The sequence below is a fragment of the Pristis pectinata genome, chromosome 7 (assembly GCF_009764475.1).
Source record: "Pristis pectinata isolate sPriPec2 chromosome 7, sPriPec2.1.pri, whole genome shotgun sequence".
Classification (NCBI taxonomy): domain Eukaryota; kingdom Metazoa; phylum Chordata; class Chondrichthyes; order Rhinopristiformes; family Pristidae; genus Pristis; species Pristis pectinata.
This window is the reverse complement of record NC_067411.1, coordinates 52,646,867-52,660,084: the sequence shown is the minus strand read 5'-3', so window position 1 is coordinate 52,660,084 and position 13,218 is coordinate 52,646,867. Positions and strand designations below refer to the sequence as shown.

General features: G+C 43.0%; 1 protein-coding gene across 5 annotated transcripts in view; it reads left to right on the top strand.

Moving 5' to 3' along the window:
- Window positions 1–10,043, top strand: part of tek (TEK tyrosine kinase, endothelial) — a 152,192-nt gene extending 142,149 nt beyond the window's left edge. For all 5 annotated transcript variants that reach the window (XM_052020713.1, XM_052020717.1, XM_052020716.1 and 2 more), the window contains 4 exons: window positions 680–720; window positions 1,147–1,243; window positions 1,902–2,001; window positions 7,876–10,043. In XM_052020713.1, coding sequence (XP_051876673.1) covers window positions 680–720; window positions 1,147–1,243; window positions 1,902–2,001; window positions 7,876–7,950 — 313 coding nt within the window. In that variant the 3' untranslated portion in view covers window positions 7,951–10,043. The remainder of the gene's footprint in view (window positions 1–679; window positions 721–1,146; window positions 1,244–1,901; window positions 2,002–7,875) is intronic.
- Window positions 10,044–13,218: the final 3,175 nt, after the last annotated feature.

Genomic DNA, 13,218 nt, shown 5'->3' with positions numbered 1-13,218 from the left:
ACCAAGTACCTATCTGTGCTAATCTAATTTACCAGCACTTGGTCTGTAGCCAAAGAACCCTTGTTGATTGAAGTGCTCATTCAAGTGCTTCTTAAATTTTGAGATTACCTGCCTCCAGCAACCACCCTCTATAAAAACCACACACATTGCAACCACCCTCTATAAATTCTTCCTCAGACCCCTTCTAAAGCTCTGCATTCTCATCTTTAACTACACCCTCTGATCTCTCCCATGGGGAAGAGATTTTTACTCTCCACCCTATCTATACCTTTCATAATTTTGTATACCTCTATCAGGTCCCTCTATCAGCTGTTTTTCACCTTCACTGGGCTATAAACTGGCAGATTGCATTGAGTTTATAGATGTGTCCTAACACTCATTCAATCAGTTCTATAAAGGCTGGATAATCTGCTCCATTAGATTAATGACTAGGGAAATTTAAAAAAAAGACCTTTATGATTAGTGAAAAGTACATATGCTGATCAGACTGGCTGGAGAATGATATTGCATACTCATCATTTGGCACTTTAATACTTTTATATTATCATAACAACTTGAAATGACTTAACTAGATAGCCTCAATATACGGAAATTAATAATGAAAAGGCTTATGAATGTGTTAGAAAGGAAATTTATTAAGCATATTCCCAAAACATTTCTCATTCACTATTTTCTGTAGATGGTCATATGGAGTTCTTTTATGGGAGATTGTTAGTCTGGGTAAGTAACGTTATTAAAATCACTCCTGTAGCTCTAGGGAGCCCAGTGTCTGATCTTTGCAAGTCATTCGTCCTCAGTGATTGGTTTCCAAGCAAGAATTGTGTGTGTGTGTGTATGTATGTATGTATGTATGTATGCGTGTGTGTGTGAGAGAGAAAGAGAGAGACAGAGACAGAGAGATATGGGTGGAGGTCTATGTGTGAGGTTGGTGCAAGGGTAGGTATGTGACTGCTGTGGGGAGGAAGGCTGTGTGATGGGTAGATAATTGTGGGAGGTTGGAGGGAAAGGAGCTGGTGCAACGGGTGAGCTATGTTCAATTCTGCCCAGTTTTGTACTGGCCCCAAATGATGTCATAAAACAATAAGTTTGGGCAAGGATTCCAGTCGGATGATAAAATGATTCTTTGTATTTCATATCTCTGGTCAGGTGGCACTCCCTACTGTGGAATGACCTGTGCTGAACTCTACGAGAAATTGCCCCTTGGATATCGGATGGAGAAACCACCCAACTGTGTTGATGAAGTGTAGGTGCTATTCTTCTCTAGATGGTTGCACCTAGCTACCTCTGCATTCAGCTGGGAGGGTGGTTAAACCTCCAGCTCCATAGAATCATGGGGCAGTTCTGCAGAGGAGCCCATTATAGTGCTGATTCTTTCATGTTTGTTAAGCTCCACACCACAATACATGGCAGCTAAGACAGTGGACCAACCTGCTTCATGCTTGCTGACAATTTAAGCTATTTGCTGTCTCTCATTTCCAAATAGATCATGTGCAAGCTTTAATCAAGTGTTGACCTGATTCCATAGCATTCCATATCCAGAATCAGAACATTCACCCCAGCTGGTACTTACTGGGAGTTTGTGCGGCACTTAAACCTCCTTTCCTATCCCACACCACCTCCTGTCAACCAACAGCAGATCCTTTTCCTCTCTCCCTTATATATTTGTTTAGCTTCCTCTAAAGGCATCTCTGCCCCTCACCATAGACACCTGCTGTTGGAGTTAATCCCAGGTTCTCTGCATAAAGAAATGATTCCTGAATTCTCTCTTGAGTTTATTAATAATTATGCTCTATTGACAAGAGAGGTGATGCTGCTTTAAGGCTCATTTAGTTTTACATTCAACTGATGTAGCATGTGTAATGAGGAAGGTTGTTGTAAATCATTAAATGTAATTCTTTCAGGTATGAATTGATGAGACAGTGTTGGCGGGAAAAGCCTTATGAGAGGCCGACATTTGCTCAGATTCTGGTATCACTGAACAGAATGCTTGAGGAGAGGAAGGTGAGTCTGTGTAACTGCCTTAGATCATCCACGGACCCTCACTCTGCACTCACTGGGAGGGCGGTTAAACCTCCAGCTCGATAGAATCACAGGACAGTTCTGTAGAGGAGCCCACTGTAGTGCTGACTCTTTGAAATGCTGTTCATTCCACTCCTGCTGCTCTTTCTCCATGAATTTGTGTCGAGGGCATGGCATATGTACTTTCTCAACTTCAAATATTTAGCATATTTATAGAACATAGAATATAGAGCAGTACAGAACAGCACTAGAGAAGAAATTGCAGAGGCCCTTGAGATATTTGCTTCATCGTTAGCTTCTGGTGAAAAACATGAAGATGGGAAAGTGGTTAATGTCGTTCCCTTGTTTAAGAAGGATAGCAAGGACAAGCCAGGGAACTACAGGCCGGTCAGCCTGACATCAGTGGTCATAGAGTCATAGAGCAGTACAGCACAGATACAGGCCCTTCAGCCCAATGAGTTCATGCCGACCATGGTGCCCACCCAGCTAGTCCCAATTTCCTGTGTGCAGCCCATATCCCTCCATGTACCTATCCAAGTACTTCTTAAATGATACTATTGTACCTGCGTCAACCACTTCCTCTGGCAGCTTGTTCTATATATTCACCACCCTCTCTGTGAAAAAGTTGCCCCTCAAGTCCCTTTTAAATCTTTCCCTCTCACCCAAAATCTTTGTCCCCTAGTAGAGAAAAGACTATGCCCCTCATGATTTTATAAACCTCTATAAGATCACCCCTCATTCTCTGATACTCCAAGAAATAAAGACCTAGCCTGGCCAACCTCTCCCTATAACTCAGGCCCTCTATTCCTGGCAACATCCTCGTAATTCAGTGGTGGGGGAGTTACTGGAGGGAATTCTGAGGGTACAGGATCTACCATCATTTGGATAGATTAGGAGGAGTCAGCATGGCTTTGTGTGTGAGAAGTCGTGTTTGACGAATATTTTAGAGTTCTTTGAAGAGGTAACCAAAAGGGTAGATGAGGGTATGGCCGTGGAACTATTTGAACTTTAGCAAGCCCGTTGGCAAGGTCCCGCATGGTAGGCTGGGCTGGTCCCATGGAATCCAGGGAGATCTGGTTAGGTGGATTAAAACTGGCTTGGAGGTAGGAAGCAGAGAGTGGTGGTTGAAGGTTGTTTCTCGGAATGGAGACTGGTGACGAGTGGTGTGGCACAGGTATCGGTATTGGGACCCTTGTTATTCATTATTTATATAAATGATTTGGATGTACAAGGCTTGATCAGCAAGTTTTCAGATGACACAAAATTAGGAGGTGGTGTTGACAGTGAAGAAAATTATCGTAGATTACAGGGAGATCTTCAGAATCAGTATTGAATCAGGTCACATGTCATGAAATTGTTGTTTTGCAGCAGCAGTACAGTGCAATACATAAAGACATCAAAATTACTATAAATTACAAAAGTAAATAAATAGTGCAAAAGAGGAAGTGTTCATGGGTTCAGAAATCTTGATCAGTTAGGGAAATGGGCCAATACAAATGGATTTCAATACATGTCAGTGTGAGGTGATGCATTTTGGAAAGTCAAACAATAGTGGGACCTACACTAAGAATGGTAGGACACTAGGGAGTGTAGTGGAACAGAGGGACCTTGGAGTACAAATGCATAGTTTGTTGAAAGCAGTGTCACAGGTAGACAGGGTGGCGAAAAAGCCATTCAGCAGTCAGGGCACTGAGTATAACAGGTTAGCAGGAGCCTGGACTTGGAGTGAGAGGCACAAGAGTTTAAAGGAGGTAGGTCTGGGGACTTAAAACCATAGAACCATAGAACAATACAGCACAATACAGGCCCTTTGGCCCACAATGTTGTGCCAACCTTTAAACCACGCCTAAGACTATCTAACCTGTACCTCCCACATATCCCTCCATTTTAAATTCCTCCATATGCTTATCTAACAATCTTTTGAACTTGACCAATGTATCTGCCTCCACCCATACTGGCTCTAGAGAGGATCCTTATATATTATCCACTCTTTCTGCAGCTGTAATAGTATCCCTGACCAGTAACGCCACCCCTCCTCCTCTTCTCCTCCCCTCCCTATCCCTTTTAAAACACTGAAATCCAGGAATATTCAAAATCCATTCCTGCCCTGATGACAGCCAAGTGTCTGCAAGAGCCACAATATCATAGTCCCATGTATTTATCCAAGCTCTCAGTTCATCACCCTTGTTCCTATACTACTTGCATTTAAGTAAATGCACTTTAGCCTATCCACCTTTCTACTTTTATACCCTGTACTCTGCTTCTTCTTCCTCAAAGCCTCTCTACATGTTAGATCTGACTTTTCCCCATCCACTTCTTCCTCTGACCTACCCCTCTGGTTCCCATCCTCCTCGCAAACTAGTTTAAACCCTCCCAAAACACCCTAGCAAACCTGCCTGCAAGGATATTGGTCTCCCTTGGGTTCTGGTGTAACCCATCCACTCTTCCCCAGAAGACATCCCAATTATCCAAAAATCTAAATCTTTGCCCCCTGCACCAACTCCTCAGCCATGCATTCAACTGCCATCTCCTCCTATTCTTACCTCCACTATCACGTGGCACTGGCAGCAATCCTGAGATTGCTACCTTTGAGGTCCTGTTCTTCAGCCTTCTGCCTAGCTCCCTAAACTCACTTTTCAGGACCTCATCCCTCTTCCTACCTATGTCGTTGGTACCAACATGAACCACGACTTCTGGCTGTTCTCCCTCCCGCTCAAGAATCCTGTGGACCCGATCAGAGACATCCCGGACCCTGGCACCTGGGAGGAAACCTACCATTCGGAATTCATGCTCACTTCCACAGAACCTCCTGTCTGTTTCCCTGACTATCGAGTCCCCTATCACTATTGCCCTCCTCTTCCCCTCCCTTCCCATTTGAGCCGCAGGACCAGTCCCAGTGCCAGAGACCTGCCTACGGCCGCTTGATCCCTGTAGGTCATCCCCCTCAACAGCATCCAAATCGGAAAACCTGTTACTGAGGGGAACAGCCTCTGGGATCCTCTGCACTGTCTGCCTGTTCCCTTTCTTTTTCTTTTTCCTTTTCTCTCCCCTGACAGTCACCCCTCTATCTGCCTCCTGGACCCGAGAAGTACCTGCTCTAAGGGGAGGTGGGGGGGGTGACTGTCTCCCGATGTACAGTATCTACATACCTCTCTCCCTCCCTGATGCTGCGCAGTGTTTGAAGCTGCAGCTCCAGCTCATCAATCCTGAGCCGAACTTCCTCCAGCACTTACTGCAGGGTCCACTAGCTCCCACATCAAGCAGCTGCAGCACATCACCATGTCCTCCATGTGAACTATTCTTTCCCTACCTAGTTTTATTCTACTTAAAATTTATAATAACAGTTAAACCTTACCTTTACTTACCAGCTACTCACCCACCTCGCCCCTTTACACCTAAGCCTGTTGAGCCAAATCCCAATCACTCTGCTCCCTCTCACTCCGCTGCCCGCTGGATATGGCGGTCTTCTTTTTAAACTGTTCGCGTGCTACCGAATGACGTCACGCGCATGCGCAGACTCTCCCTGCTATCCACGAACTGTTAGAAAAAAAAACTTAGCTTCTCGTAAGTCCTCGGCTGATTCTGCTCACTCACCTCTCGCTCCCGATTGAAAACGCCGAAGGTTCTCCCTTCTCTTTTTAAACTGTTCACGCGCTACCGACTGACGTCACGCGCTTGCGCAGTCTCTTCCCACTATCCATGAACCATTAGAAAAAAATTTTAGCTTCTCGTTAAGTCTTTGGCTGATTCTGCTCGCTCGCCTCTCTCTCCCGAACTTACTTGCTGGTGAGTTTCAATTATCAGGACTCTTTTAGAGGCACATTTGCAAATTGTTAGTTAATAGTTGATTGTCTGATTAGCGAATTAACAGCAGGCAATAAGAAGAAGTTGGGGTCAAGCGCAGTGGCCATTTTGGAGCTGCCACTCATAGACTGGGCCAGTGTAAGAGTTGGAGAGCTTTGGCTCAAGAGGCTTCGGTGTGAAGAGGCAGAGTAAGTGGCCCAGATGCTGGGAGTGAGAGCAGATCTTTAAAAAGGCTTCCGTGAGGAGGCACAGGCAAGAACAGGTGAAGTTTTATTTAGTCCTTGATTCAGTGTAGGCAGAATGGGAGTTAGGGCACTGGAATGCTCCTCCTGCAAAATGTGGGAAGTCAGGGAACCTTGCGGTCTCCCTGATGACCACATCTGTGGGAAGTGTACCCAGCTGCAGCTCCTGACAGATGAGGTCAAGGAACTGAAGGTGCAGTTGGATGTACACAGGACCATCTGAGAAACAGAGGGCTTCATAGATGACTGTTTTAGTGAGGTGGTCACACCCAAGGTACAGGTTTCAGATAAATGAGTGACCACCAGAAGTAAGGGGAGTAGGCAGTCAGTGCAGGGTTCCCCTGTGGCCATTCCCCTCACCAACAGGTATACCTCATTGGATACTGTTGAAGGGGATGTTCTTTCAGGGACTAGCAGCAGTAGTCAGGTCTCTGGCACTGCAACTGGCTCTGAGCTCAGAGGGAAAGGGATAGGATACTGGTTAGTGAGGGGGACAGACAGGAGATTCTGTGTCTGCAGGAGAGACACCAGGATAGTGTGTTGCCTCCCAGTTGCCAGGGTCAAGGATGTCTCTGAGTGGCTGCAGAAAATTCTTGAGGGGGAGGGCGAACAGCCAGAGGTCATTGTACGCGTTGGTACTAACAACATAGGCGGAACAAGGTTTGAGGTCCTGCAGAATGCAGGACCTCGAGGGTAGTGATCTCCGGATTACTCCCGGTGCCACGTGCCAGTGAGGTCAGAAATAGAAGGTAGGCTGGATGAATTCATGGCTGAGGAGCTGGTGCAGGGGGCAGGGATTCAGGTTCTTGGATTATTGGGATCTCTTCTCGTGTGGAGGCGACCTGTACAAGAAGGACAGGTTGCACTTGAACCTGAGAGGGACCAACATCCTAGCAGGGAAATTTGCTTTTGGGTTTAATCTAGATTGGCAGGGTGTGGGATTTGAGAGAATGAAGTCAATGAGAAGACAAGGGTAGGTGCAGCAACCAAAGAGTTTGGCCCACTTTATGCAGAACTAATTAAACTAGTAATTAAATGCCTAACTAAACTAATCCTTCCTACCTACACAACATCCATATCTGTCCAAAATCTGCACATTCATGTGCCTATCTAAGAGCCTCTTAAATGCCTCTATCACATTTGTCTCCACCACCACCCATGGCAGCGCATTCTAAGCATCTACCACTCTGTGTTAAACAAACTTGTCCCGCACATCTCCTTTAAACTTACCCCCTCTCACCTTCTCGTATTAGACATTTCGACCCTGGGAACAAGGTACCACTGTCTATCTATGCCTTTCATAATCTTATAAACATCTATCAGGTCTCTCAGTGTCCGCTGCTCCAGGGAAAACAACCCAAGTTTATCCAACATTGCTACTTTGGTTCCCTCCCGCCCTGGTAGACTAGTTTAAATCCAGAGGCAAGGCATGAATTTTACATGTCACATTCTTGCTGCATGCATGCATGGACTGCTTCATTTGCTGATGAGGTGTAAATGGATTTGAATATTGTGCAATCATCACAGGATGACAAAAGGTTCTCATTATCTCCTGCATTTAGATTTGTCCCCTCTGGTCACTAACTGTACTGCTGCTAGAAACTTATTCTTTTTTTCCATCAAAGATTTTCATAATCTTGTATTAAATCTTCCCTTAACCACATCTCAGGAGAAAAACCTTGAGCTCATTAGAACTAGGTTTCCATGTTTACAGCCAGGGATAATTGAGTTACCTTCTTAATATGTGTTCTCATTTGTAAAGTGTCTGTCAGGATCAATGACATTTTGTCGTCTTTCTGCATTTATTTAGACCTACGTGAACACAACACTCTTTGAGAAATTCACCTATGCAGGTATCGACTGCTCCGCTGAAGAAGCTGGATAAACAGCTTGTGAGGAAAAGTATCGTTAAGCCAAATTGCATTTAATAAACTATTGTAAAATACAGATCGCCATTACATATAGTACACTATAGTATATTTCTGACGTGGAAGGAATTGAAAACAAATGCTTGGTTTGGGTTTAACCAATAATTGTAAGTTCATAAATCATGTTACCAACAGACTAGTTTTGAAAATTCGTTTAAAGCCGTAATCAAAAGCCATAATGCTTCTGGAACTTCCACTGAAATTTCTGGGGATGTTCAGAGCAGGTGACTTGGCCAAGCACTATTTTGGGAGGAATTGGTGAGCTTGACTTTTTGAAAGCAATGTTAATAGGTTGACATCAATAATCAAGAGTGCTTCAACTTTCATGCTAGTGAAGATAGTGATAGTTTCCACCTAAACAGAAATATGCCACTCATAATTCCACACACTCACCATGAATTGAAAAAGCTCTCATCTGAAATTCACGCTTTAGCTGAGATGTTAGTTTTATTTTAAGCCATGAGTGAGGGGAACTTAAATGACCCTGCTAAATGTGTGAAATGTCCCACATCATAACTTTAAGGCCTAAGCAAAAAAAACAGGAAAACAGAAATTGGAGATTAAAGTTGATAGTAAATGCTTTCATGGCCTCAGAACATTCCAAATGCTTAATAGCTGATGTATTAACTTTCTGAAGTGAAATCAGTGTTGTAACAGCAGTGTGATAACAAACAGACAATCTATCTTCCATTATGTTGGGAGTGATAAGTTAGCCAAGCATTGGAGAGAATTCTTCTACCTTCATGAAAAATTGTAAAGGGATTTTTTATATCCACTTGAGAGTCTTATTTAATGTTTCATTCGAAGCACAATGCAACGCAATTGTTCGTTTTCAACAGAAGAGACCAAATGGAATCATTTTTGTCATTAAATTTAAGCTTTCTCTTTATGACCAAGATGGCAGGTAGGTAGCAGATAGATTCAAACCTGACAGCTGGAGCTGTATAGTATTTAAACATTGCATCATTTTGAGAAATGTCACTGTGGTTGGCAATTAGCTCTTAGGCTTCTTCATTATTGGAAAGCAGAACAGCTTGCAGTTGGACATGCTACAGTAATAATTTTAATTATAAGGCAAAGCTTTGTTTCGGTATACATTCCAAAATTAAATTCTCAACTCTTCTTTACAGTTTTTAGGGAATATTGTTTCTATTTATTTACATGGTGTCCATGTACAAAGCCCAGACCTGACCTTTACACTAAAATTGGGGATGTGCGACATAACAAACATGGACAACATCAAAATAGGAACCAAAAGGTTAATTTTTTTATACCATTTGATATTTTTTGTACTTCTGAATTTGAACTCAATTGTATTTTTAAATTGATCAAAAACCACACCTTTTTGGATTTCAAAGAACATGCACAAAGCAGTCCCACTATTTTTACACATCTGGGTCAGGACAACAGGACCTATTTGATTGTTGTTACAGCAAGACAGCGCAGCAGTTGCAGCATTTAGTGCTCCTGCCTCATAACTCTACTGATTCGGGTTCAACTCTGATGCTGAGTTTATGTAATCAAGTGGGTTTCCCCTGGGTGCTCCAGTTTCCTCCCACATGTCAAAGATGTGCTGGTTGGCTGGGTAAGTGGGTGGAAGGAAAATCAGGGGCAGTTGATGTGAGAAGAGAAAATGGGAGTAATGTAGATGGATGCTTGATGGTTGACACAGTAAGCTGTAAGGCCTGGTTCCAGGCTGTGTGACGCTAGGTTATTAATAATAGCATTGCCATATGTACTCAAAGGTATTATTTTTAATCTGCTTTCTTGATTATTGCATCAATATTTGTGTGTCTGAGTTCCTGCACATAAGCATCATTTCCCACCAACCTGCAGCATCCTATATATCTAAACTGGCATGCTAATTTTGAAAGGATGCAGTACCTTTGTGAATCAGTTTGCGGTGATCTCTTGCATTGTTTGTTAATCATGGTACCAGCATTCTTAAAACACTACAATATTTGAACAGTCTTTTCCAAGAACAACTAATTTCTGAATAATCTTTTTGAACAGAAAATAAATTTTTCTCCATGTCTACCAAAATACTTAATTTTATCTCTGTGTCTCTCCTTAATTATGCTTGAAAGAATAAAATTGTTTGACAGGTAAGTGTCCTAATTGGATTCAACGTTAAAACAACCTGTGTGACAAAAGTTTTTCAGCATTTTGTGTGCCATCGCTGAAAGTACTGAGTGCTTTCTCCATCCAAGTCCATTTCATGATATATTTGAATTCCTTGTAAAAAGGATCATTTTGTGAAATAATTATGACTTCAAAAGTTAAAGATCTGTTTTCCACTTTGAGCTGGTGAGGAGCAAGCTGAGTGACAGACCATAGAACCATAGAACACTACAGCACGGAAAAAACAGGCCATTCGGCCCTTCTAGTCTGTGCCGAAACAGTATTCCGCTAGTCCCACTTATCTGCACCCAGTCCATAACCCTCCAGACCTCTCCCGTCCATGTATCTATCCAATTTATTCTTAAAACTTAAGAGTGAGCACGCATTTACTACATCAGATGGCAGCCCGTTCCATATTCCCACCACTCTTTGAGTGAAGAAGTTTCCCCCTAAACTTTTCCCCTTAAGCCATGTCCTCTTGTACTTATCTCTCCTAATCTAGGTGGAAAGAACCTACTCTATACCTCTCATAATTTTGTAAACCTCTATTCCTTGGAGAGAAGAAGAATGAGGGGAGATTTGATAAAGTCCTAACCTGTTCAATCTTTCCCTGTAACTCAACTCCTGAAGACCTGGCAATATTCTAGTAAATCTCCTCTGCACTCTTTCAATCTTACAATTATCCTTCCTATAGTTAGGTGACCAGAACTGCACACAATACTCCAAATTTGGCCTCACCAATGTCTCATACAACCTCACCATAACATCCCAACTCCTATACTCAATACTTTGATGCCAGGATGCCAAAAGCCTTCTTTACAACCCTGTCTACCTGCAACGCCACTCTCAGGGAATTATGTATCTGAACTCCCAGATCCCTTTGTTCCTCCACACTCCTCAGTGCCCTACCATTTACTGTGTATGTCCTACCTTGATTTGTCCTTCCAAAATGCAACACCTCACACTTGTCTGCATTAAATTCCATCTGCCATTTTCTGGCCCATTCTTCCAGTTGGTCCAGATCCCTCTGCAAGCTTTGAAAGCCTTTCTCGCTGTCCAATCTTAGTATCATCAGCAAACTTGCTGATCCAATTTACCACATTATCATCTAGATCATTGATATAGACAACAAACAACAATGGCCCCAGCACAGCTCCCTGAGTCACACCACTAGTCACAGGCCTCCAGTCTGAGAAAAAATCATCCACTACCACTCTCTGTCTTCTCTCACACAGCCAATTTCGAACCCAGTTTACAACCTCTCCATGGATACCTAGTGTCTGAACCTTCTGAACTAACCTCCCATGTGGGACCTTGTCAAAGGCCTTACTAAAGTCCATGTAGACAACATCCACAGCCTTTCCTTCATCTACTTTCTTGGTAACCTCCTCGAAAAACTCTACAAGATTCGTTAAACACGATCTACCATGCACAAAGCCATGCTGACTAGCCTTAATCAGCCCTTGGCTGTCCAAATACTTGTATATCTGATCTCTCAGAACACCTTCTGATAATTTACCTACTACTTATGTCAGGCTCACTGGCCTGTAATTACCTGGTTTACTTTTAGATCCTTTTTTAAATAACGGAACTACATGAGCCACCCTCCAGTCCTCCGGCACTGCACCCGTGGCTAAGGACATTTTAAATATATCTGCCAGGGCCCCTGCAATTTCGACACTCGTCTCGCTCAATGTCTGAGGCCCGGGGGATTTATCTACTTTTATTCGCTGTAAAGCAGCAAGCACCTCCTCCTCTTATGTTCCATGACACTATTGCCTGTTTCCCTTCCTTCCATAGCCACTGTGCCAGTTTCCTGAGTAAATACTGATGCAAAAAAACTGTTTAAGGTCTCCCCCATCTCCTGAGGCTCCACACATAGACGACCACTCTGATCTTCTAGGGGACCAATTTTGTCCCTCACTATCCTTTTACTCTTAATGTACTTGTAGAAACCCTTTGGGTTTACCTTCACATTATCTGCCAAAGCAAGCGCATGTCTTCTTTTTGCCTTCCTAGGCAAAATAAATGCACCACCTACAATAATTTAGGTGAAATAAATGCACCAGCCTCGGAAATTAAGAGGAACGATACAGACCAATATTGTAACTGTGAGTCCCAGGGGTTAAATTTGCCCCTTTATCCCTAGCATTAGAAGTTCAATCTGTCAAGGGAAGTGTCAAATGTTACAGAGGTGAGGGTGGGGTTTGTTGGACGTATTTATCACCAATCATAAAATTATGGGCCCTTTCACCCAAGAGGTAGTTCTGGAACAAATTACATCAAAATCATTCAGGTCAGGTCCAGGCCAGAGGCAATCCATGTAATCAGGAAAACAGGTGCTGGTCCACCAATTCCCTTTAAATATGCGACCTTTTTTCACATCTCCCTCTTCTGCTCTCACTCTCTTTTGCTTGCTTGTCACTCCCTTTGATACCCCTACCATGTGAAAAAGATGCAAAGGGATGTAAGAAATTTGTTTTTACACAAAATGCTTGTGTTTGGACCTGGCTGTTTATCAGGCTGATGGAAACAGAATACATCAGAACTTTCAGACTGGAAAGGCGAGCAATTTACTGGTTCATGGAGAAAGCTCAGAAGATAGATAACTCTGCAAAGTACTGGCTCAAATAACCGAAATGATTGAGCAATTCCTTCTTTAGATATTTCCCAAAGCTTTTCAAGCTATCAGCTACCAGCCCATGTACCGCTTTATGTGACCTGTATCCACTTTTGTTGGATAACACTAAGCAGCTCAGGGCAAATTTACCACTCTAAAGGCACTGTATTTGCTGCACAAATACATAATTAGGATTTTGTTATATTGATTAAGAAGTGCACAAAAGGGAGCCATATCAACCATCGTTTAAAGAGAGATGCTTGCCATTTAATCCAGTTGTCAGGAGGAAGGATCCTCTGCAGGACAAGCATGAGGACAAAGGCTACCTTAGCTAAAGCCACAAAGCTAGATCCAATTAGAATGGGAAAGAGTAATGTTTAATACGAGACAATCAAAAATCACAAAAGTTGGACAACAAGTTTACAACAGGATCTACATTAACTGGGAAAGTGGGCAAAGGAGCAGCCAATTTAATTCAGACAAG